The sequence below is a fragment of the Ictalurus furcatus genome, chromosome 21 (genome assembly GCF_023375685.1).
Source record: "Ictalurus furcatus strain D&B chromosome 21, Billie_1.0, whole genome shotgun sequence".
Classification (NCBI taxonomy): Eukaryota; Metazoa; Chordata; class Actinopteri; order Siluriformes; family Ictaluridae; genus Ictalurus; species Ictalurus furcatus.
Window position 1 is genome coordinate 20,141,932 of NC_071275.1, and position 25,118 is coordinate 20,167,049.

Below are 25,118 nucleotides of genomic sequence, written 5' to 3' on the forward strand. Positions count from 1 at the left end.
CTTCTCACATATTGTTCCAACACTATGGCGACGACAGTGTTAATGTTCCTACAGCTGAAAATGTTGCAGCAAAGAACATTCTGAAATGTTACACAAAAACCTCTTAAAACACCCGGAGAACCGGACCGACTGCACGCTATAGGAACCAGAAGTTCTTCAGAACCAAAACATTCAGAAAAGATTCTGCGAGCTTATTACTGCTAGTTTGTTTTGCAGACATTCCACAACACTAAACGTAACTAGGAATGGAAAAAATTACTAGCTTTCCTACAACCAAAATTCCAAAAAAGTTGGGACAGTATGGAAAACACAAATAAAAACAGAGGAGTGATTTGTAAATGTACTTTGACTTGTTTTTAAACAGAACACGTATAAAGACGTATAAAGGTATTTGATGTTTTACCTAATCAACTGCATAGCTTTTTTTTTTTTTTTTGAAGATAAACGTTTATTTTGAAATTGATGCATGCACTTTCCCAAAAAGTTGGGACGGGGCACTTTATGACTAATAACAATGAGAGAAGTTGAAATAAGAAGGTGATGTGAAACAGGCGAGGCAATCGTCTAATAATAGTATATAAGGAACCTCCAAAAAAGGCCTAGTCCTTCAAGAGCAAGGATGGGTTCAGCTTAATAAGTGTTATGAAAAGAAAAGGTGATGTTACACAGGGGTAAACAGTCGACTGTCCCAACTTTTTTGGAGTGTGTTGCAGTCATCAGATTTAAAATGAGTGTACATTTTCATGTGTTAATAATGTCTTTTCAATATAGTACAGGGTGAATTGAATTTTCAAATGACTCTTTTTGTTTGTTTTTTTGTATTTTCCATACTGTCCCAACTTTTTTGGAATTGGGATTATACATTAATAAATAAAAATGGGCATTTCTGGCACGTTGCTGTGGTATAAGAGGAATAAAACAGTCGGGGGCGTGTTGTTATGGGAACGTCGGAGTGTTAACAGTAACTGCACTTCATCACACCACCTCGTCTCTCAGTATTTTACTATAAGAGCCCCGTCCAACAGTCAGGAACTGTTAATGATCTAATGATCCAATATCTTATCAAATATTAACACAGACTGTTTTCATTTTATTCAGGATCGCTGCCTACCGTACTGTCAGTCACCGGTGTGTGTGTTTTACTGGCTGGACTGATGAGCTTCTGTCTCTGCGTGTGTATCAGTAAGTCTTTAACTTCATCTTTTAGCAAAATCTTGATTGTGTTGATAATTATGACATGACTGAACGTGTTTTTGTTTCTTAGACAAGCAGAAGACTGAGAGGTTAGAAATTTATTGTGTTCAGCTGAACTGCGTATTATTAAATCCTGATTTTATCACATCTAAGCATCTAATAGCCGTGTATATCTGTGTGGATTATCTGTAAAATGAACACGACCCACCGTGATCAGGGTACATTTATCACTTTCTTACCAAGCTGGAAAAGTCCAAAAGCCATAAACGACAATTTAACTAAGCACACGTCCACTGAGTTTAAGTAGATTTAAAAGTATTGTTTTTTGTTTTTTTCAGGAGTCATGATGTCCGTGCTCAATATGAATAATGTGAGTAGCATTTCTGTCTTATGAATAATAAATTGTAACTCACTATCAGTTTCAGTTAATGCAATGTTAAGGACTGAAGAATAAGAAAGTCTAACAGACTTTTTCCTGATGTTTAGTCCGGCTCAGAAGCTGCTGAAACTTATTCTGTGATCAGCTCAGTACCCTTACCGTCCCTGCCTTTAGGTAAATTATACAGTACAAACTCACACACATAACATCACTTACTTAATAGTGCTTTACAATAAACACACAACACAAGCACTAAGAGGTAAAGAGTAGAAAGAAATTGGGTTAAAACTACCCCAAACATCCAGTGACTTACAGTGAATCCGGGAAGTATTCACAGCGCTTCACTTTCCCCACGTTTTGTTATGTTACAGCCTTATTCCAAAATGGATTCAATTCATTATTTTCCTCAAAATTCTACAAACAATACCCCATAATGACAACGTGAAAGAAGTTTGTTTGAAATCTTTGCAAATGTATTAAAAATAAAAAACAAAAAAAGCACATGTACATAAGTATTCACAGCCTTTGTCATGACATTCAAAATTGAGCTCAGGCGCATCCTGTTTCCACTGATCATCCTTGAGATGTTTCTACAACTCTACTGGAGTCCACCTGTGGTGAATTTAGTTGATTGGACATTATTTGGAAAGGCACACACCTGTCTATATAAGGTCCCACAGTTAACACTGCATGTCAGAGCACAAACCAAGCCACGAAGTCCAAGGAATTATCTGTAGACCTCCGAGACAGGATTGTATGGAGGCACAGATCTGGGGAAGGGTACAGAAACATTTCTGCAGCATTGAAGGTCTCAATGAGCACAGCGGCCTCCATCATCTATAAATGGAAGAAGTCTGGAACCAGCAGGACTCTTCCTAGAGCTGGCCGCCCGGCCAAACTGAGCGACCGGGGGAGAAGGGCCTTAGTCAGGGAGGTGACCAAAAACCTGATGGTCACTCTGACAGAGCTCCAGCGTGTCTCTGTGGAGAGAGGAGAACCTTCCAGAAGAACAACCATCTCTGCAGCACTCCATCAATCAGGCCTGAATGGTAGCGTGACCAGATGGAAGGCACTCCTCAGTAAAAGGCACATGACAGCCCGCTTGGAGTTTGCCAAAAGGCACCTGAAGGACTCTCAGACCAAAGATTGAACAAAGATTGAACTCGTTGGCCTGAATGGCCGCTCATCACCTGGCCAATACCATCCCTACAGTGAAGCATGGTGGTGGCAGCATCATGCTGTGGGGATGTTTTTCAGTGGCAGGAACTGGGAGACTAGTCAGGATCGAGGGAAAGAAGAATGCAGCATCCTTGATCAGAGACATCCTTGATGAAAACCTGCTCCAGAGCGCTCTGGACCTCAGACTGGGGCGAAGGTTCATCTTTCAACAGGACAACGACCCTAAGCACACAGCCAAGATAACAAAGGAGTGGCTACAGGACAACTCTGTGAATGTCCTTGAGTGGCCCAGCCAGAGCCCAGACTTCAACCCCATTGAACATCTCTGGAGAGATCTGAAAATGGCTGTGCACCGACGCTCCCCATCCAACCTGATGGAGCTTGAGAGGTCCTGCAAAGAAGAATGGGAGAAACTGCCCAAAAATAGGCGTGCCAAGCTTGTAGCATCGTTCTCAAAAAGACGTGAATCTGTAATTGGTGCCAAAGCTGCTTCAACAAAGTATTGAGCAAGGGCTGTGAATACTTATGTACATGTGCTTTTATGTTTTTTATTTTTAATAAATTTGCAAAGATTTCAAACAAACTTCTTTCATGTTGTCATTATGGAGTATTGTTTGTAGAATTTTGAGGAAAATAATGCATTTAATCCTTTTTTCAATAAGGTTGTAACATAACAAAATGTGGGAAAAGTGAAGCGCTGTGAATACTTTCTGGATGCACTGTACCCTGTGGATAATCTATAAGGAGATCTGAACCATGCAGGCTAATCAAACTTTGTAAACAAAGACCGAAGTGGAACTCAGACACCGGATATAATATTAAACAGCTTGCAGAAATGCTCAGGGAAAGTGTCAAACCCTCACTAAGAGTCGAGGTGAAGGAACTGTTTAAATCCACTGAACAAATGAAGGTGAAACACGTAACAGGAGCATTCAGTACTCAGGTATTATTAAACACAATCCATTCATTTTTCCAGCTGATGGATAATTGTTGTATTTAAGACAGTTTTATAGCATCAAAACATATTTAGGGGTTTTCTCCCTCTTCAAATAAAATAAATAAATAAATCTAGTCCAGTAAAGGTTGTAATTATAGAATATACTGATGAAGTGTAATCAATATGTGTAACTAACATTTAGAATTATAACTTAGAAGCATAATCTAATAATCAGTATTAGTTAATCCTCCTGTACCTTTCTGCACAGCAATACATTCACATTAGACATTCGCTGAAACTGCTTTTGTAAGTAAACGACCTTGAGGCCCGATACTGATTATCGAGTTAGGATAGGGCCTCGGGAAGTGAAGCAGATATCAGCTACAGTAGGATGGCAGACAGAAGCTCATTGAGACATTGAGAAGGGAGTTTTGGTCAGAGAAAAACAAAAAACAAAAGACTGAGTTTCTGAGTGAAACCTTTTTTATTATTATTTATTTAAAGGAAACCTTGTCCTCATAAAACCTTTTTAAGAAAAGCAACTAACTGCTCATGCTCCACACATCTAAGATATTATATAGACATGAATAATTCATTGTGGGGAAGGAGGTTGAAGGTTTGTTTCTAATGAGAAAAGCTAAAACCCCGTCTAAGATGAGCTCGCTGTTGCAGAGAGGTATAAAAGGGCATGTGCGTGTTTGCATAATTTGGACTTTCTGCAGATTGTCTCACTTTACTGTTTCAATAAAGTTTGATTATGTTTTGGCCTCTACAAACCCTTTTATCTGTGAAGTTATTTAACTTAGACTGGAAAGATTTTTTTCCACTACATAATGCAGCCAAAAGAAACTGTTTTATAATCTGAAAGTCATGTCACTATGAGACACTTTAAACTTTACACACGATGTGAATTTTCAGACACCAGTGGAGACATAAAAGTGGATTCTAAGAAAACAGTGGTGAGTAGCGTTTTGCTATCAGTTACTGGATAAACTGTTACACTGGTTTGTGGTCGGAGTTTCCATATTACAGACTTTGATGGCTTTCTTGGCTTCATTTCTACTGCACAGGCAGGCTTTGTCTGCAGCAGCAGAACTACACATGAAAGCATCGCTTTACTTGACAAGTCAACAATACATTTTTATTTAAAAGACACTTCTAATAACTGACATCTTATTTTGTTTTAACAGGTCGACATGTATCATGTGTATAGCTCCATCCCTGACACACATGTGACCACCAATGACGCAGTGTACAGCCTGCTGCAGATGCACTGATGTATATTACACCTTAATGAATGTAAATAGTTATTTACAGTATTATTCTTATACCTGTTATGCCTTAACATGTGCTTTAATTGAATAGCTTGCTTTTGGATTTGAAATGAATTGGACTTCTGCTGGCTTGTAACTGCGATGTCACTGAATGGAGCTCAAGGCTGAGTCCAGATTAATAAAGAGCTGATGGTTTTACAGGTGCTTCATGAATAAGTTTCACCAGCTGAAAGAGAAAAGCCACGAGTAGAGTCAGAAATAAACCTGAGCGCTATGCTAGCACTGACTGGCATGCTGCAAACAATTATTTGCACACACACACACACACACACACACACACACACATACACATATATAAAGTTCCACCCAAAGGAAACACTTCATTACTATTGTTTTTTTTTTAATTATTATTTTTACACTCCTACAGCAGTTTCTGAATCTTGCTTTTTCCCATCCACAGCCTTTCTTCAAAACTAGCCTAGTTTGGGGTGAAAATTGCGGCCTTATCTCTTAAAGTGATGTAAAGGGATGTAATAACTTAAAGGTGATGTTTATTCATGCATGATGTCACTTCTTCTATCTCTAGATTTATATAAAATATAAAACGTTTCATTAAAATGCGCGTTAAGCCGATCACGTGACCAGTGCGCGTTTCCTGGGGTGCAACGTTAATTGATGTCCCACCAACAACAACAAACCGTATGACGTTAAAAAGCGACGCGCTGGTTTGCAAATGAAGGCCTTTTAAATACCAGAACAAGATGATATTAACACAAATAATATTCGCAAAACATCAGAGGTTTAAACCGCACAAACTCTCCTAATGACGCCGCTGCTATCTAAACAAACATGTACAGCCTAGGACTTGACATAAATGAACCACAGAACTGTTCTGCAGTACCGGGATGTGTCCGCTAGAGGGCAGGAGAGACTTCACTGAACGCCCAGGTGTCGATTTCATACCTAATGCGTGACCGTGCAAAAGTTTGCACACCCGTAGGGTGAAACAAAGCAGTAAAGACAAAAACATTGTAGTTTGAAGCAACAAGGCATTTAGTGTATGTTTCACAGATGTTCCTTAAATATCACAGATAAAATAAAATACATTACAGTGAAAGAGCATCCAAAAGCTGTTATAAAATAATTCATAAATAAAGACAAACAGTTGCCAGAGACTTTTTATATTGTAATAATAAAGACGCAAAGTTTTGAACTAGTTTTCTATAACCTGCACATCACAGGTTTATATTAAAGCACTCTTTGTAATACTTTATTGTTTCTATAGTAACTACTCATTCAGTGGGATGTTTTTTGTTTTAATTGTTGATATGGAAAAGTTTTATGTAAGGATGTGTTTATATATGATTTATGGAAGGAGTCTCCAGGGTCAGAGCTTTGTAACAGTAAAGCTGTAGCTATAAATGGATTTAAAAAAAGTCTCATTTTTAATAAGTTCCATTTTGTAAGAGGAATAAAACACTTGGGGACGCGCTGTTAGACGAAAAGATTAAAATGTGGGTTAGTAACTGTAAGTCGGCTTCATCTCACCAACCTGCTGTTGATTATTTTCCCAAAACAGCACAACACAGAGTGTTTATTCTTTACTTATGGTTAACGTATTGATGTAGTCACTACAGTTTTGCCTCTTTGTGAACTGCACATTGTATAAATGATTTTTATTAATTGATGTATTTGTGATTTTGCAGATTTGTTCATCTATAACATAATAAACATCTTGCTGAGTGTCAGCTTTCTGTACTGGTCTATAAAAAATACAAACGTTTCGTTCTCACAGGACTGTGAGCGTGTTGAGGTGATGGTGGTGGATATTTAAACCTCATGTGCTCAGGACAAAGTAAAACAACTGAGCTGAAATGACAGGTGTATTTTTATGGTAAGCCGTGGTTTTCCTGTGAGCTGGTGTGAGAAAGATCTCTGTCTCGTCTGTGGTCTCACTCTGTATGAGAAATGGTACGGTCTGTCCTCCTAATTTTCTCTTTCTCAAGGTTTGTTTTCATTTATGAAGCATTCGTACATATTTATATGTATATTTAATGTTATTAAATGTATTAAATTTTGCTACTCTTGAAACGAGTGTCTCGATGCTTTCACTTCATCCAGGAGCTGTGAAATGGCGCTGCTCGTCCTCCTGTTCTTCTTCCATCTGATTCTGGACATTAACTCTCAATGTGAGTCGTTATTGTGGTGCTGTGAGTTCAGTGATTTGTTCTAATAGATGTTTACAAATAATTCTAGAGATTTTGAGAGATACTTCTGCATGTTCAGTTTGATGTTCAGTGTGTGTATTAAGTGGACTGTGTGATTTGTGTGTGTGGTTGTAGATGTTCCTCAGCCCCGGCTGTCCGTGACTCCTGAAGTTCTCACAGAGAGAGGATCAGTGCAGATTCACTGTCATGTTCCAGACAATGTTAAAGTGCATCAGTGTTATTTCTACCCAGAGAGAGACAACAGAAATATAAAACTCTCTCCATCATGTCAGCTCTCAGTCACTGGTTCTGAACTGATCAGGTGGACAGGACGAAGTTCTCCTGGAACACTTCATATTACTTGTTACTATGCTTTGGATAACTCTGTTCGTAATCCTTCTCCTCACTCTCTCCCAGCTCCAGTCACAGTGCTGAGTAAGCTCTACATTACGTGTATCTTTATAATATATGTGCATTCTGTGTATTAATATCTGCATGAATCATAAAATTACATTCATGTTCCTTAATGCTATTTTTGGTGTAATTTATTGATTGATTGATTTTATTTATTCCTCTGCAGATCAGAAACCGAGACTAAGCGTCAGTCATGATGGTCAGTTTGATGTATTCAGATTTGTGTGTGAAATATCAGGGTCAGAGTCAGTAACTGCTGATTTTAGCTGTAATCTCTACACTGGAGAAAATCCTCAGCCTTATGTAAAGACAGGATCTCAGAAGGCAGTTTGTAGATTTACAGCAGAGAAAAATGATCTGTTTAATCGTCTGCAGTCAGTAAAGAGTCGTGAAGTGAGCTGTGATTATTCACTGATCTCTGACCCGACTGCTCGCTCTCTAATGAGTGATAAATACAACATGATGCGTAAGTTATAATAAACAAATTATGTATTCCATTACTTTATACCTTTGAATAATTTGAACTCATTTTCATTTCATCTTTTGTCAGATTTCTTTACAACATCAACAACAACAACAACGACTCAGGCATCCACTCCTGAAGAGAAACCCAGTGCAGGTTAGTGACTCAGTTTTAATTACATTACATTAGAATTTCGTGGTGTTCATTTTACTTTGGTCATTGTTTTACTGTAGGAACGCAAAAAAAATCAGTGTGTGTAGTTTATGTAAATATTTGTGTCAATCAGATTTGAGTCTGGTAACGACGCCACCATCCACAGCTACGGAGGAATCTACAGCAGGTCAGTTTACTCCTTCATCCACCACTGTTTAGTCCTTTTAAATAATAACACTTTATTTATTATGTCCTTTATTATATGTTGTGTATTTGTTTTAAGCTTCTCCAGTTTTTTCAACTCCTCTGATCACCACAAGACTCACAGCGACTCGTAAGTTTACTGTGTAGTAGGTCTTACTATGAAACTAGAAACACTTAAACACCAGACACACACCTTTAAAACAGTTCCTGCTGTAACAGTTAATGCATTCAACTTGTTATATACTGTAGTGTATATTGCTGGAGTGAACAACCAGTGCTCCTAACAGTGAGTCACTAACTCATATATAACAGTGATAGCACACTTAGCACCTAGAATTAAAATAAGCCCATTTATCATGTTTATTTCCTGCAGTACAGTAAATTAGTCTAAACGTTTATCTCAGATTTTGCCTTTTTTTGTTAGATTTGTCTTCTCCACCAACGCGGTCATCCACAACTGAAGAGAAAATTGATTGATATTATTATTATTATTATTATTATTAATTATTATTATTATTATTATTATTATTAATTATTTTAATTCTTTACATGTATTTGCTTTTCCTTTTGTTAGCGTTGTCTACTGTATCAACATCGCAAACCACACCTAAAGATAAATCTACAGGTGAGTCCATTTCTTCAGATACCACTGTTTATATCTTTCAGTTACGATATGATCTTTTTTATATTGAATAGATTGTAATTCTCTCTGTAGCTTCGACTGTGAACACCACAAGTGGCCCAAAAAGTAGTGAGTAACAATACAAATTTGTTATTTTAAATTATTAATCCCACCTAGAAAAATATCAGTGTGATATAACTCTGTTTGGATTATAAATAAAATCCTGTTCCTTCATGAGATTTATAGCTTATATTTCACCCCAATCCCCGCCAAACCCCCAACTTATATAGCGTACAGTTTATAAGACAAACTTCTATGCGGCAGTATAGTGAACTATAGTGTGCAGCTTAATTATCATCAGGGTATTTATGAGGTTTTTTTTTTTTACCAACAGCAGGATTCTCCTAAAAGTACATCATTCTGATATATCATTAATATCACATCTACGAACCGGCATTGTATTTATTATCATCATTTGTGAACTTAACATTTTGTTGATTGCTAACGGTTCTGAAATGTTCGTTCAAACCAAGATACCCTGTGTTGTTCTGTGATATTTGGAGGATTCAGGGATTTACCCAGCTAACAGAACACATACGAATGTTTAATAATGTATGCAACAAGATGAATTGTAACATTACAAAAAGAATGTTCAGGAAGATGTGTCGTAAAGTTTGAGCTTATAATTTTCCTTGGATGCTTCTCACATTATGGCAACGTTAGTGTTAATGTTCCTACAACTGCAAAAAAACAACTTCTTAAAACACCCAGAGGACCTGACTGACTGCACGCTACAGGAGCCAAAAGTTCTTAATATAAAACGTTCAGAAAGTTTCTGTTTTGCAGACATTCCACAACACTAACTGTAACTAAAAATGGAAAAAAGTACTAGCTGTCCGTCATTAATAAATAAATATTGTAATTGCTGGCACGTTGCTGTGGTCACTTCAGGTGACCACAGCAACCACACAGGTGGTGTGATGAAGTGCACAGTAACTGCACTTCATCACACCACCTCGTCTCTCAGTATTTTACTATAAGAGCCCCGTCCAACAGTCAGGAACTGTTAATGATCTAATGATCCAATATCTTATCAAATATTAACACAGACTGTTTTCATTTTATTCAGGATCGCTGCTTACCGTACTGTCAGTCACCAGTGTGTGTATTTTACTGGCTGGACTGATGAGCTTCTGTCTCTACGTGTGTATATCTGTGTGGATTATCTTCAGCAGATGTAAATTGAACACGACCCACCGTGATCAGGGTACATTTATCACTTTCTTACCAAGCTGGAAAAGTCCAAAAGCCATAAACAACAAAATAAATAAATAAATAAATAAATAGAAACTCTGAGCTCTGAAGAAGCTCCACCCACTTCACACAATCACATCACGTCATACATCACTGAAAAGCTGTTTTCTGCTGTAAATGTTAGCTCATGTGACATTATGACATAGATGCCAGTTTCCTTTAGAAATCTTATAAAGATATACAGTAACCTTATGTGTTATCATAAATGACTACCGTGTGAAATGTCTCCTGTTGTTGTGTCTCTGTTGATTGGCTCTGTGATGTTAGGTCTCAACAGATTTACAGGTGAACACCAATCAGCTTTATGAAGTATTAATAAATCATTTAAAAAAAAAATTACACTGAAAAGTCCAGCCACAATTTATTAAATCCACTTAATCATAATAAAAGAAATAAAACAGCACTGTATGTAATTAAACAACTACTGGTGTAAATTAATCTTTTTTAAAAAATGCTTTTTATTTCAAAGCACTGCAGTGTTTGTTTTTTTTTGTAAGTTTTTTTAAAGTTTTTTTTTTTTACTAGCAGTTAAAGCTGAATGTGTGTGTGAACTGTTCCCCCTGCAGACGGTGATGAGGTTTACACAGAGGTGATGTACACACTCTCCTCTCAGCAGTTCTCACAGGAAACACAGCTCCTTTCAGCTTCCTCTGAATGATGGACACTGAACAGCTTCTGTCTTCTGTCTCAGTTTAAAGTCTGAACTCAATAAACTCTTATTTGTTAAATAACACAAATGTTCCTAACAATTCATTTGATTCTCATGAATGCTTTTCACAGTCTGCCTTTATCATGAACCGTGTGTTTTCTAAAGGAAATCTGCAGGGTGAACTATTTCACTGTTGAATTTGAAACGCACAATAAATCATTTCATCAGAGATGCACTTTGAATCATCCGGGTATTGCTTCTTTATCTTTTATCTTCTTATACAGCCTATCTGTGTGGATTAATTTCATTGGTCTTGCTTTGTTGTTGTTTTATTGTTGTAGTTTGTTTTTTGTTGTAGCTTTTCTGTCTGCTGTTTTTTAAGTGGCCAGCATTCAGCACCGTAGGTTAAAGCAGGTCTCACAGTGGACTTATAAATCTTGCCTTTGATTTACACTGGCATTCGTTTGTCACAGAGCACTCCTGTTAAACTCCTCCATTTCAGCCTCCCTGCATTCACACGACTCGTGATATCGGCGTCAATAGAGACATCGCTAGATAGAATGCTACCGAGGTATTTAAAATTGGTGACTGAGTTAAGTGCAGAGTTTTGGAGCGAAATTGTGTCATGTTCGTTGCTGTTTGAAAAGTTGCAGTGCATATATTCAGTCTTCTGTCTGCTTATTCTAAGGCCAGCATTTTCCAGCACAGCTCTCCATTCTTCCAGGTGTTGTTGGAGCTCTCTTGGGTCTCCGCTGATAAGGACAATATCGTCTGTGTAGACAATGTCCCAGGGTATTGAATGTTGCACCTCCGCCGTTACGTAATTCATCACCAGGTTAAAAGTAGGGGGCTGAGTGCCGAACCTTGATGAACTCCTACTCTCACTTCAAAACAGTCGCTGATTCCTGCTGGGCAACGCACCTTACTGGTTACGCCTTTGTACATGTCAGCCACTATATTGATGAGACATTCGGGCACTTTTTGTGATCGTAGAGCTTGCCATATTAGTGGTCTCGGAACACGGTCGAAAGCTTTTTCTAAATCTATAAACACCATGTGTAGATCTTTCTTGTTGTCTCTGTGCTTTTCCATAAGGATTCGAATCGTATGTATAGCATCGATTGTTGATTTTTCTGCAACGAATCCGCATTGGTTTTCAGTGACCTTAGTTAGATGCAACAATCTTCTATTTATTACCCGTTCCCTGATTTTAAAAGTGTGTGATATCAGTTTTGGAGCCCTGTAGTTCCCACATAGTCTTAGGTCACCTTTGTTTTTGTAAAAAGGCACTAGGTAGCTTTTTCTCCATGCAGTTGGAATGCCGTCATCAGGAATTTTGATGAACAAGGTTGTCAGGAAGTAAACTCCCAGTTCTCCTAACCTCTTCCACAACTCTGACGGTATGTCATCAGGCCCAGTGGCCTTGTTATTGGCCATTTTATGTACTGCTAATTTAACCTCATCTAGTGTGATTATTGGCCAAGGACCTTCCGCAGGTGCTTGTTCTTGAGGTGGTTCACATGGGTATGTTTGGTTGAGTAGTTTTGAATAATACTCTTTCCATCTCTGCTTCATGTCATCGTTAGATGTTAATAGGTGTCCTTGAGCGTCTCTGATGTACTTGATGGTTTTTGTATCCTGGGTGTCTCGGTGTCTCCGTTTTGCGACTTTAAAGAGTTGCTTATCATTAGGTGCGGCTTCCAACTTAGCATATAGATCTTCCTTAGTAACGGCCCTTGCCTGTGCTACTGCGCGTCTCGCATCTTTTTTTGCGGTGCGATAAGAGATACGGTCCTCCTCACTGCCTGATTGTTGCCAGAGCTTGAAGTGAGCTTTTTTTTGTCTGTAGTTTTTGCTGAACTTCTGCTTTCCACCATGTAGGGTCTTTACCGTCTCTGTCTACACCTCTGGATACACCCAGATATTCTGTTGCCTTTTGGTTACAGTACTTATGAATTTCATCCCACATGGTGCTGGCTGAGTGTTTTGTGTGATCTTTCTTTAGGTAGTCGGTTAACTGTACACACATCTATGCCCTTCAACTTGATCTAGCTTATACCAGCGAATTTCCGCAACGTTTTCAATTCTTACTTTCACTGGTCTCGGTGTCAAGTCAGCGACAAGGAGGCGATGTTGAGAAGTCAAAGGTTCTCCAGGGATAACTTTGCAGTCCCTGAATGTCTTGAGGAGCCTTCGGTCTGCGAGGAGGTAATCCACCTGCGTACAGTTTCCACCACTCGTATAGGTAATTAAGTGTTCTTGTGGCTTCGAGAAAAAGGTGTTGACTATTGCAAGGTTGGAGGTTGATGCGAAGTTTAAAATGTCCTCTCCTTGTGCATTTTTGCTGCCGAAGCCTCTGCTTCCATGCACCGTCTGATATGTGGTAGTTTTTTGTCCGACATGGCCATTAAGGTCAGCTCCTATGTATTTTGACTCGGAGTTCAGAATAGACTGAAGCAGATCGTATGTGATTGTGCCCTGCGATGGATTGGCACCCTGTCCAGGGTATACCCCGGCTTGTGCCCAATGCTTCCTGGGATAGGCTCCAGGTTCCCTGTGACCCTGAAAAGGATAAGCGGTATAGAAGATGGATGGATGGAGATCGTATAGGTCATCCCAAAATAGCTGCTTTTCGGCTTGTGGCAAACCAGTCTGTGGCGCATAGGGTGTTATGACATTCATACATGGCTGGTCGTCTAAAGCAAATTTGACCATGAGAATTTGATCGCTTATTCTTTAAATTATTACTAAGGTTTCAATACATTTCCAAAAAAGTCCAATCCAAAAATATAATAAATTTTTCCCACATAAAAACTAAAATGAGATGCTGTGAGGGTTTTAAGCCGTGGTGATGCTGACCAAAATAAAGTGAACTGGTACTGAAGAAGAATAGATGCAGAATAAATGCAGCATGTTGGCTCCCCTAGTGGATACAATAAGTACTGATATTAAACATCTTTATAAAGGGAGACTGGAGGTGGGGCCGGTGAAATACTGAAAGTCAGTCAGACAGAATCACAATACACAATAAACAGCATGTCAAACAAAATTGTTATAATTTAGAGTAATTACAGTGTCGTGTACAGACCTAAACAAGCATGTTTGTTTAGTTATGTGTAACCTGCTCAGAAGTGAATCTGTGAACTTGAGCAGGGTGGAGAGCTGAGCGTTCTGTTAAACACTAGACTACGTGGTTTTCCTGTGGCTTAAATGACCTGCTTCCTGATTTTATTACTCTTGAAACGAATGTCTCGATGCTTTCACTTCATCCAGGAGCTGTGAAATGGCGCTGCTCGTCCTCCTGTTCTTCTTCCATCTGATTCTGGACATTAACTCTCAATGTGAGTCGTTATTGTGGTGCTGTGAGTTCAGTGATTTGTTCTAATAGATGTTTACAAATAATTCTAGAGATTTTGAGAGATACTTCTGCATGTTCAGTTTTATGTTCAGTGTGTGTATTAAGTGGACTGTGTGTGTGTGTGTGTGGTTGTAGATGTTCCTCAGCCCCAGCTGTCCGTGACTCCTGAAGTTCTCACAGAGAGAGGATCAGTGCAGATTCACTGTCATGTTCCAGACAATGTTAAAGTGTCTCTGTGTTATTTCTACCCAGAGAGAGACAACAGAAATCTAAAACTCTCTCCATCATGTCAGCTCTCAGTCACTGGTTCTGAACTGATCAGGTGGACAGGACGAAGTTCTCCGGGAACACTTCATATTACTTGTTACTACGCTGTGGATAACTCTGTTCGTACTGCTTCTCCTCGCTCTCTCCCAGCTCCAGTCACAGTGCGGTGTAAGCTCTACATTACATTTGATGTCTATTACTGTCTGCTTTAATCATGTTTCTAATTCACACTTGAATTTATTACCACAACATGAACGTCTGTAACAGTTAATACCTCTTTTCTATACATCCATTATAGTGCTATATATTTATTTATATCTTTTATTTATTCCTCTGCAGATCAGAAACCGAGACTAAGCGTCAGTCATGATGATCAGTTTGATGAATTCAGATTTGTGTGTGAAATATCAGGGTCACAGTCAGTAACTGCTGATTTTAGCTGTAATCTCTACACTGGAGAAAATCCTCAGCTTTTCCTAATCCAAAGATCTCAAAAGGGAAACTCTGTGAAGGTTTGTATTTTTACAGCACAGAGAGACGCTGTGTTTAATCGTCTGCAGTCAGTAAAGAGTCGTGAAGTGAGCTGTGATTATTCACTGATCTCTGACCCGACTGCTCGCTCTCTAATGAGTGATAAATACAACATGATTCGTAAGTTATAATAAATCAAATTACTTATATTTGTTTTTAAATACTTTTCTACCTGTGAATTGTGTTTGAATTTATTTACGTGTTTTTCATCAGGTTTCTTTCCTACACCAACACAGCCGTCCATCACTACTGAGAAATCCACTGCATGTGAGTTCATTTTATTTTATTTACTGCTGTTTAGTTCTGTTACACTTTTTTTTTTATAACTGAAGTTTAATGTGCATTATGTTACACATGTAAGATGTGTTTATTTTATATTACATATTCCTTTTTTTTCACAATATATTTTATGTGTGTAGTTTATTTAGTGACTAAAGAGGAATCAATTTTTGGTTAATTTATTTCTTTAAGTATCACAGTTTAATTCCCAAAACTCAAATACATCTAGAGATTAAAATAGACACGTTACAGTTTAATGTGTTACTTCTTTAGATTTAAAACAAACATGAATGTGTGATCCTGTTCTGGATATGATATGTAGGAAAACAAATATGAATACAAATGTACTCTGAGCTTTCTAAAATCCTACCTGTGCGTTTACACACATGGAAAGAGTTTCAACAGGAATCAGTTTCAACACTTCATTCAGGAATCAGTGACTGACATTGTCCTGGACTGTGTGTGTGTGTGTGTGTGTGTGTGTGTGTGTGTGTGTGTGTGTGTGTGTGTGTGGTTGTAGATGTTCCTCAGCCCCGGCTGTCCGTGACTCCTGAAGTTCTCACAGAGAGAGGATCAGTGCAGATTCACTGTCATGTTCCAGACAATGTTAAAGTGCGTCAGTGTTATTTCTACCCAGAGAGAGACAACACAAATCTAAAACTCTCTCCATCATGTCAGCTCTCAGTCACTGGTTCTGAACTGATCAGGTGGACAGGACGAAGTTCTCCGGGAACACTTCATATTACTTGTTACTATGCTTTGGATAACTCTGTTCGTAATCCTTCTCCTCACTCTCTCCCAGCTCCAGTCACAGTGCTGAGTAAGCTCTACATTACGTGTATCTTTATAATATATGTGCATTCTGTGTATTAATATCTGCATGAATCATAAAATTACATTCATGTTCCTTAATGCTATTTTTGGTGTAATTTATTAATTGATTGATTTTATTTATTCCTCTGCAGATCAGAAACCGAGACTAAGCGTCAGTCATGATGGTCAGCTTGATGAATTCAGATTTTTATGTGAAATATCAGGGTCAGAGTCAGTAACTGCTGATTTTAGCTGTAATCTCTACACTGGAGAAAATCCTCAGCCTTATGTAAAGACAGGATCTCAGAAGGCAGTTTGTAGATTTACAGCAGAGAAAAATGATCTGTTTAATCGTCTGCAGTCAGTAAAGAGTCGTGAAGTGAGCTGTGATTATTCACTGATCTCTGACCCGACTGCTCGCTCTCTAATGAGTGATAAACACAACATGATACGTAAGTTATAATAAACAAATTATGTATAGTTCCATTACTTTACACCTTATTTTCATTTCATCTTTTGTCAGATTTTTTTACTTCCATGACAACATCAACAACAACAACAATGACTCAGGCATCCACTCCTGAAGAGAAACCCAGTGCAGGTTAGTGACTCAGTTTTAATTACATTACATTAGAATTTTGTGGTGTTCATTTTACTTTGGTCATTGTTTTACTGTAGGAACACAAAAAAATCAGTGTGTGTAGTTTATGTAAATATTTGTGTCAATCAGATTTGAGTCTGGTAACGACGCCACCATCCACAGCTACGGAGGAATCTACAGCAGGTCAGTTTACTCCTTCATCCACCACTGTTTAGTCCTTTTAAATAATAACACTTTATTTATTATGTCCTTTATTATATGTTGTGTATTTGTTTTAAGCTTCTCCAGTTTTTTCAACTCCTCCGATCACCACAAGACACACAGCGACTCGTAAGTTTACTGTGTAGTAGGTCTTACTATGAAACTAGAAACACTTAAACACCAGACACACACCTTTAAAACAGTTCCTGCTGTAACAGTTAATGCATTCAACTTGTTATATACTGTAGTGTATATTGCTGGAGTGAACAACCAGTGCTCCTAACAGTGAGTCACTAACTCATATATAACAGTGATAGCACACTTAGCACCTAGAATTTAAATAAGCCCATTTATCATGTTTATTTCCTGCAGTACAGTAAATTAGTCTAAACGTTGATCTCAGATTTTGCCTTTTTTTGTTAGATTTGTCTTCTCCACCAACACGGTCATCCACAACTGAAGAGAAAACTGATTCCGGTTAGTTTTTAATAAAAAAACATTTTATAATCGGCATTTAATGTACATTATCTATCGATTTTGAATTGTATTATTAGATTTACAGTTTATTTAATATATTTATTGTACAACAATAATTTTCTTATTTATTATTATTAATTATTTAAATTCTTTACATGTATTTGCTTTTCCTTTTGTTAGCGTTGTCTACTGTATCAACATCGCAAACCACACCTAAAGATAAATCTACAGGTGAGTCCATTTCTTCAGATACCACTGTTTATATCTTTCAGTTACGATATGATCTTTTTTATATTGAATAGATTGTAATTCTCTCTGTAGCTTCGACTGTGAACACCACAAGTGGCCCAAAAAGTAGTGAGTAACAATACAAATTTGTTATTTTAAATTATTAATACCACCTAGAAAAATATCAGTGTGATATAACTCTGTTTGGATTATAAATAACCTCCTGTTCCTTCAGCAGATTTATAGCTTATATTTCACCCCAATTCCCCCCCCTTCCCCCAACTTATATAGCGTACAGTTTATAAGACAAACTTCTATGCTGCAGTATAGTGAACTAAAGTGTGCAGCTTAATTATCAACAGGGTATTTATGAGGTTTTCTCATACTGTTTATATTTGTAAAACCTCCATGTGCTTTTGTGAAGGTGAAAGGTTCAACATGACCCATCAGACTGATGTTCTTAAAAGTATGTCATTTGTCCTTATATCACATACCTGAATTTATTTATTCTGATCATTTGTAAATATAACAGTTTTGGATTTGGTGACCAATGACTGTTTGTGTTAAACTAAAATTACCATCGTGCTCACGTGATGATTTGGGGATTCTCCCAGCTGACAGAAAACATCATATTTAATCATGTATCCAACAATTTCTACGAAGGTTAAGCTGTAACGATGCAAAAATATTGTTCCTGCAATGATTAAAATAAACAAATAAATAAAAATGTCATACTATAGAGTTTGGCCTTCCAATTGTCCCAAAACTCTTCACACATGTTGGGCCTCATTTATTGTTCATTTTTAGTATATAAGTAAATGTTTTCGTGGCCAAATTAGATTGACAAACGTTCCAGTAACTCTAATATTCTTTGTTCTCATGTGAGTCGGTTAATAAGCAGTAAATTATTGAGCATGTTTATGGCACAGGATTTCCTGTACATTTAAGCCACGCCCACAAAACTCCATAAAAGCTGACAGAGAGCTGAACACTAAAGAAAGAGCAGTGTGCTAGAACATAAATAAGAACAGGAATGAACTGGTTTCACCAGCAAAATGCCGTGCTTTAATAAATAAACGTTAGCATTGGTGAGTTGAATAAAACACTCAAAATAATCAACTTCATCACACCACACCGTCGTCAATTATTTTCCTATAACAGCGTGATAGTGTTTTATTCTTTACTTCATGCTCTAACTATATAAACTGTCATTTTCCACTATTTTATCAAATATTATCCAGGACCAGTGTTTGTCCTTCTGCTGTCAGTCACCAGCGTGTGTGTTTTCCTGGCTGGACTGATGAGCGTCTGTCTCTGCAGGTTCATCAGTAAGTCCTTTTCCTAATCTTCTGCTTTCACCGTTTCGAAACGTACTGTGTAAAACCGATCGTGTAGACGATTATGAAACGACAGAAGGTGTTTAGTCTTTTTTCTTTTTCAGGGAAGCAGACGGCTGAGAGGTTAGAAATTTATTTTGGTTTAATAGTGTATGCATACGTCCTGGTTTTATGTGATTGAAACACCTAATATCCGTGTATATCTGTGTGTTTCTGTGGATTTATTTATTTTTTTGCAACAGACGTAAGATGGACATGGCCTGTGGTGATCAGGGTATGTTTATCAATTTCTTTCCTAGCTAGAAAAGTCCAAATTACTAACAAACACGGAAACTAAGCGCACATCCACTGAGCCTACTGTCAATAAATATAAAATATTGGGGGGGGGGGTTTCCCCAGGAGTCATGATGTCCATGCTCAATATGAACACAGTAAGTAGCATTTCTGTCATACAATTTATAACAATCAGTGACTGCGTTTACATGGAGAACAATAATCCACTCTTAATCTAATTAAGACCATTTATTAATCTAATTAAGACCAATTTGATTAAGAAACTACCATGTAAACAGCAACCTTAATCTAATTATGGTCATAATGTAATTAAGCTCTAATCGAATTAAGACAGGTGGAGTACTCCTGTTTTAATCGTATTATGGACGTGTATTACAGACATGTAAACACCTTAATCACATTATGAACGTCGTGTGAGTGTTTTCACCGCATTTTGCGACAGGACACGATCACACACGGCAGTTTTACGTTTTACGGCGAACAAGAGAGTTCGGCTGTGTCCCAAACTGCATACTTGCCTACTATAGTCCTGTAGTGGGGAAAAATACATGCATCTCGGCTACTATATAGTAGGTAAGTACGCGGTTTGGGACACACCCACGGCTTCAAGCAGTCGTCTATTAGCACGTACAGCATGACAAATAATTAACCGCACTTGAAGCGTTCGTAAAAATTTAAATAAAAACACCCAAAACTGTATACGGTCCCATAACGAAGACCAACTGTATGTAGATACGTGAGATTCTGGAGGGACGTCGGACGGCGTGGCGCGGTGACGTAATGACGCGGGCTGTTAATCTAATTATGATCTATAACATGTAAAACGGGAACATGACAGGAGTATTCTAAAAGCGACTCATGTAAACACCTTAATCACATTATTACCTTAATCAGAGTAAGGTCAGTAATTAGATTATTGCTGTCCATGTAAACGTAGTCACTTATGGCTATCAGTTACAGTTAATGCTTGGGTACGAATTGAAATTATTTTCTTTACTCTGTTTAGTCCGGCTCAGAAACTGCTGGAACTTATTCTGTGATCACCTCAGTACCCTTACCGTCCCTGCCTTTAGGTAAATTATACAGTACAAACTCACACACATGACATAACTTAATGGTGCTTTGAAATAGATCGAGGACACATGCACACAAAAACTTTTTTAAAAAAGGATGTACACCCAAAACATGCAATACCTGTGGTCAGAATGAGCTAAACCACACAAATCTGTAACCTTACCAATGTTTCAAACTCCTAAGAAGCTGTGTTACGCAAAGAGAAGAATTTCGCCTTACTGTGGGTGGCTTGCACCAATAAGGATTAAGCTTAAATCTAGATTAAATCAAGGTTTATCTAATAATTCTGTTGCGCCAAACTTTAAACCTTGTTTAAAATAAGCAGGCTTACATTTAAACCATCTCGTTAATCCTGGATTTAATTTCACAATAAAGCTGGATTAACTATAATCTTATTGCTCCATCACTTTAAACTCAGATTTTAAATTTTTTTTATTCGCATTTTTTTTTCCATTTTTTCGAATGAGCGGTTGATAATGGCAGTTTTTTTTTTTTTCCATTCAAAGTTTAAAGTTCACGAGCCCTTTGTAGTCACTCCAGTGGAAGTGAAAGTTACATTGTTGCTGTTTAGTTACACTGGAGAATTCATATATTTCCACGTTTATGAAATCCGCATGCACCGCCGCGGTGTTGTCGATGGCGAATCCATCGTGGTGGAGAAAATGAATCGTACATGGAGGTTTTAATCGCAGGTTAGAATTCTAATCCCAGATTTGATAATCTGTGTTTAAAATGAAGTGGTGCAACACAACTCGATTTAAAATAAAGCCCAGATCAGCAAATCCTAGATTAGCTCTAAACTGTGCTTAATTTAATCCTTATTGGTGCAATCCACCCTGTGTGTGACAAATGAAGGTTTTCTTCTTCTAAAAGGAAGTTACTCTGCATCGAGTGTCTGGTGCTGTTTACACATTACTCAACGTTATTACGCTGGTGTCTGTTACTTGGCTTGGCTTAAACACACAGCTGTGTGTCATCAGCATACAGTACGAGTGGAGGTTGATACCATGTTTATGAATTATTGTACCCAGTGGCAGCGTATGTAATGAAATGATGAGCATGATCAGAACAGAGCCTTGTGGAACACCAAACTTTACTTTTGTATAGATAAAGAACTCACGGGTGACATTTACAGACTGATAAATGACAATCAGATACGATCAGATCCGAGGCAGGAAAGAGCTCTGACTAAATTCTAGTCTATCCCAATGTAATATTGTGATTACTGTAAAATCTACTTCCGACTCATATGCTAGTTCGGTACACGTACAAAAATAGTATGAAGATGTTCGCCAGATGTGATTAAAGATCGGCAAAACGTGCATAAAAAACGTATTGATGTGGGTAATTTGGTTAAATCGATAAGAAGACATGCACATAAACTATAACGGAAACACATTTACTGAAGAAATTCCTCAATCTGCATCAAAAAAGTCATGTGACTTTACCTCAACAAGTCATGTGATTGGATTATTTCCAATCAGAATTATTTCCAATCAGAATGCCATAAGAATGGCAGACAGTGAGATGCGCCAGTATCCCCGGAAATGCCGGGGAATTATGTAACATAATGTTTTATGTTAAATATGTAGCTTGGATGGAAACATAGCTAGCGTCTCACTCTCTATTATTAAACTGTCTGTTGAAGTTCTTTCTGATTGATAATCGAATAGGATTGAATCATAAGCTTAATGTTTGAACAATTTCCTACAAAAAAAATAGTCCAGAAAAGGGGATAGTGAAGCCACAAAAACCTGAAAAATAAATAACATTGAGAATCACTGTTTTATAATCTGAATGTCATGCTACTGTGTGACGACTTTAACTCTTCCAATCATGTGAATTTCCAGACACTAGCGGAGACGTAAAAGAAGATGCTAAGAAAACAGGGGTGAGTAATGGTTTTTGATAAACTGTTATACTGCTTTGTGGTCACGTTCGAATTTCAGTATTTCATTGCCTTCTCAGCAGCTGTTATTATGAAACACTGTGGTCTGATAGGTATCACGACATCGCTGCAAGTCTAAAGAGATCTTTTCAGTAAATAACACTGCTGATGGCTTACATGACACTGTTTTGTTCCGACGCTTTAGGACGATGTGTATCACATGTATTGTACCATCGCTGACACTCAAGTGGTCACCCAAGACAAAGACACGGTGTACAGCCTGATACAGAAGCACTGATGGATGCTAACCTTACAGAGTGTAAATTTTGTATTATTTGTATGGTTTTTATGCAGTACATGCCTTAATTTAATACGCTGCTTTGGCATCTTTAAATAAATTGATTTCAAGCTGCTGTTTGATCATGAAGGCAGTGTCACAACTGGGTCAAGACTTAACCATTCAGATAAAACGTGTATTTTTAAAAGCGAACACAGAGATCTTAAAGGAGACGATGGTTTTGCAAGAGAACGGCTGTTGCAGGAAGTTGAGAAAGCCACGAGCAAGCACACAGGCACGCAGGCCTACTCGCTCTCAGAGACGTAACAGCTAATGCGGTCGTGCTATAATTAGGAGCAGCAGAGAACACAAAGACAAGACGATCACAGAGGATTCAGGTGATTTGGCCCTTTTTGACACTTTAACCCTTGTACTTCATTTCATACTTCCATTCCTCTTTGTTTTTTAGTTTTCTACGTAATATTAGCGTAAGCATTTTTTTTCTTGTACACTTAATAAGTCTGTGACCACCAACACAAAAAAAATATAGCGCAGCTTTTCGGCTCTGGAGGGAACGCAGGAACAACATAAATAGGGGTTAGATAACGAGATTCAGGTGTTCCACATCAGCTCGTTCCCAAATCCCTCCTCCCAGTGCAAAACCTGCAGCTTAGAGTCCTCCTACAGGTGACGTAATGAACTGTATCAAACTGAAGATTGATATTTATAGCTATGTGTACTTTTTTACCGTTTGCAGTTGGATGAAAATGTTTAGAGCAATGCTTTAAACATGCTCAAAGCTTTTTCACATGCAACAGTCTCGTGACTTGGAATGGTGAGGGGAAAAACCCAAAAACATCCAGTGAGCGGCGGTTCTGCGGCTTCTTCAACTGCGCAATCCATACTGAGCAGGTCATTTGTCTGGACCATGTATATGTCATTTATGTCGCTCGATTAGGAGGACAATTATTGGAGGAAGTCTGAACAATATACCGGCCCCTTCTCTACCCCATCTATTAATGTGAACTGACCAGAACTAAGCAGACCTGGGTTCGGCTTGAACGTGTTCGTCACCTTGTAAGAGCTGTTAGAGTAGCTTTAGAAAGCTTTTTCTTTTTCCATGTTTCAATATCCATCATTTTGTTTGACGGACATAACAGTGACACCGAGGTGTTTAAAAGGAATTTTAACAACACTACCGTATCGAATGGTCTATAGTTAATAATTGTGAAGCTCAAACAGTGACCTATATGATAAAAGGCCCAATAGTTTAGATCGATTACGATTCCAAGCACATAATGATTTAAGTTGACTGTTTTTTCAGCTGGTCCTGAGTCATGCTCATGGAACATTCCTGTGTTTAGAGTATTATGAACCGGAGCGCATGAAACCTCATCGAAGTCTATATTTAGAGTTGTTATTTAAAAATACGGAAATGTATTTACATGAAATGTTTCATGCTTCTGCTTTCGTTTGGCCCGTTCTCACTGGCATATACACCCTGACCTGTATGTACATATCCCTGTCAGTGGTCACATTCCCGTGAGAAACTGGCTAACAGGATTCTGTGACACATCATTTCAGTGACATCAACGTGACACGTCTCCTATACAGCTCACTTTCATTTCTCCTTAATATTTCTGTTCCGAAAACTTCTAAACCCTGGGATTATAGACGTCTAATGGCATAAAATGACTGTAGCTCTCAAAAATGTGAAGGTTTAAAGAGATACACTGGAGATGGATCCAGGTACAACAATGAAAAATGTGCGCTAGTGCAAGCGTAAGCAAGAACGATGACTTTACAGTAGCAAAGGGACATTTTCTGTATGAATTGTGACAACAGAGGCCTAACATCCTGTTTTATTTATTTATATTATATATCTATATCTATAATTATCCATATGTATATTAATAAATGTATTTATATATTAATTTGGTCGTTCATTCATTCATTTTTCATTGATTTAACATTTTTAAAACACATTTTGCCTTGACACACCCCTCTGCACACATTTTTCTATCATTTCGTCGTTCCAAAAATAAAGGAAAAAGGAAAAATCCTCAAATTAAGACCAAAAAAACAAGACCGCTGATGGAAAATATGCTTTTATTTACAACAAATGGCTTTCGTTCTTTTTGAGGTATAGTTATAATCATTTAAAAGACATTTTCTTTTCTTTGTTTTGTATTTTTTTTTTTTGTTAAGCAGGCATTCTTGTGCAATTCAGAATTGTTAAAAATCAGCGTTTTTCTGTAGAATATTCCGTACGTTTTCTCACTTCATGCATGTTAATTTCCTTTAATGAAATGATAAGGTGTAAATAAAAATGACAGGCAGACGAATGGGAATATAATTAACAAGGAATCTATTTTTTTTTTCAGTTGCCCGTAAACAATGGTGTCTTGAATTCTGGATGAAATTACAAAAAAAGCAGTGATTTTCTTATAAGCTCGCTCGTCTCGCGCGTTACGCGGGACTCATGGCTCAGATTAAGAACAAAG

General features: G+C 37.8%; 3 protein-coding genes and 2 long non-coding RNA genes across 7 annotated transcripts in view; all 5 read left to right on the plus strand.

Annotated features, from left to right (window-relative positions):
* LOC128625359 (salivary glue protein Sgs-3-like) overlaps positions 1 to 11,148 on the plus strand; it is a 57,596-nt gene extending 46,448 nt beyond the window's left edge. Inside the window, exons 8-10 of the mRNA XM_053653592.1 lie at positions 9,120 to 9,155; positions 10,156 to 10,293; positions 10,907 to 11,148. Coding sequence (XP_053509567.1) covers positions 9,120 to 9,155; positions 10,156 to 10,293; positions 10,907 to 10,998 — 266 coding nt within the window. The 3' untranslated portion in view covers positions 10,999 to 11,148. The remainder of the gene's footprint in view (positions 1 to 9,119; positions 9,156 to 10,155; positions 10,294 to 10,906) is intronic.
* LOC128625363 (uncharacterized) lies at positions 1,390 to 5,207 on the plus strand. 2 transcript variants are annotated; one of them, XR_008388920.1, is made up of 5 exons: positions 1,390 to 1,412; positions 1,533 to 1,564; positions 1,681 to 1,747; positions 4,608 to 4,648; positions 4,880 to 5,207. It is a non-coding gene; the product is annotated as an uncharacterized LOC128625363 (long non-coding RNA). The 2 variants fall into 2 exon arrangements; XR_008388919.1 differs by lacking the exon at positions 1,390 to 1,412 and having other exon boundaries at positions 1,439 to 1,564.
* Positions 6,765 to 8,720, plus strand: LOC128625364 (uncharacterized). Its single transcript, XR_008388921.1, has 3 exons — positions 6,765 to 8,203; positions 8,334 to 8,387; positions 8,484 to 8,720. It is a non-coding gene; the product is annotated as an uncharacterized LOC128625364 (long non-coding RNA).
* A 2,638-nt stretch (positions 11,149 to 13,786) lies between the features above and the next one.
* Positions 13,787 to 16,078, plus strand: LOC128625357 (uncharacterized). 2 transcript variants are annotated; one of them, XR_008388916.1, is made up of 4 exons: positions 13,787 to 14,330; positions 14,483 to 14,782; positions 14,954 to 15,412; positions 15,945 to 16,062. XR_008388916.1 is itself a non-coding variant. In XM_053653590.1 (4 exons), the coding sequence occupies exons 1-4, from the start codon at positions 14,273 to 14,275 to the stop codon at positions 15,469 to 15,471; spliced, it is 783 nt and encodes a 260-aa protein (XP_053509565.1). In that variant the 5' UTR covers positions 13,787 to 14,272; the 3' UTR covers positions 15,472 to 16,078. The 2 variants fall into 2 exon arrangements, 1 of the variants encoding a protein (XP_053509565.1); XM_053653590.1 differs by having other exon boundaries at positions 14,954 to 15,265; positions 15,359 to 16,078.
* Positions 16,079 to 16,098: 20 nt separating this feature from the next.
* Positions 16,099 to 24,593, plus strand: LOC128625358 (uncharacterized). The gene is made up of 16 exons (XM_053653591.1): positions 16,099 to 16,244; positions 16,390 to 16,689; positions 16,761 to 16,838; positions 16,968 to 17,021; positions 17,118 to 17,168; positions 17,463 to 17,516; positions 17,697 to 17,747; positions 17,838 to 17,873; positions 18,169 to 18,210; positions 18,986 to 19,072; positions 19,186 to 19,204; positions 19,324 to 19,355; positions 19,481 to 19,512; positions 20,382 to 20,448; positions 22,300 to 22,340; positions 22,543 to 24,593. Exons 2-16 carry the CDS (start codon positions 16,665 to 16,667, stop codon positions 22,633 to 22,635), a joined length of 762 nt encoding a protein of 253 aa, XP_053509566.1. The 5' UTR covers positions 16,099 to 16,244; positions 16,390 to 16,664; the 3' UTR covers positions 22,636 to 24,593.
* The last annotated feature ends 525 nt before the right edge of the window (positions 24,594 to 25,118 follow it).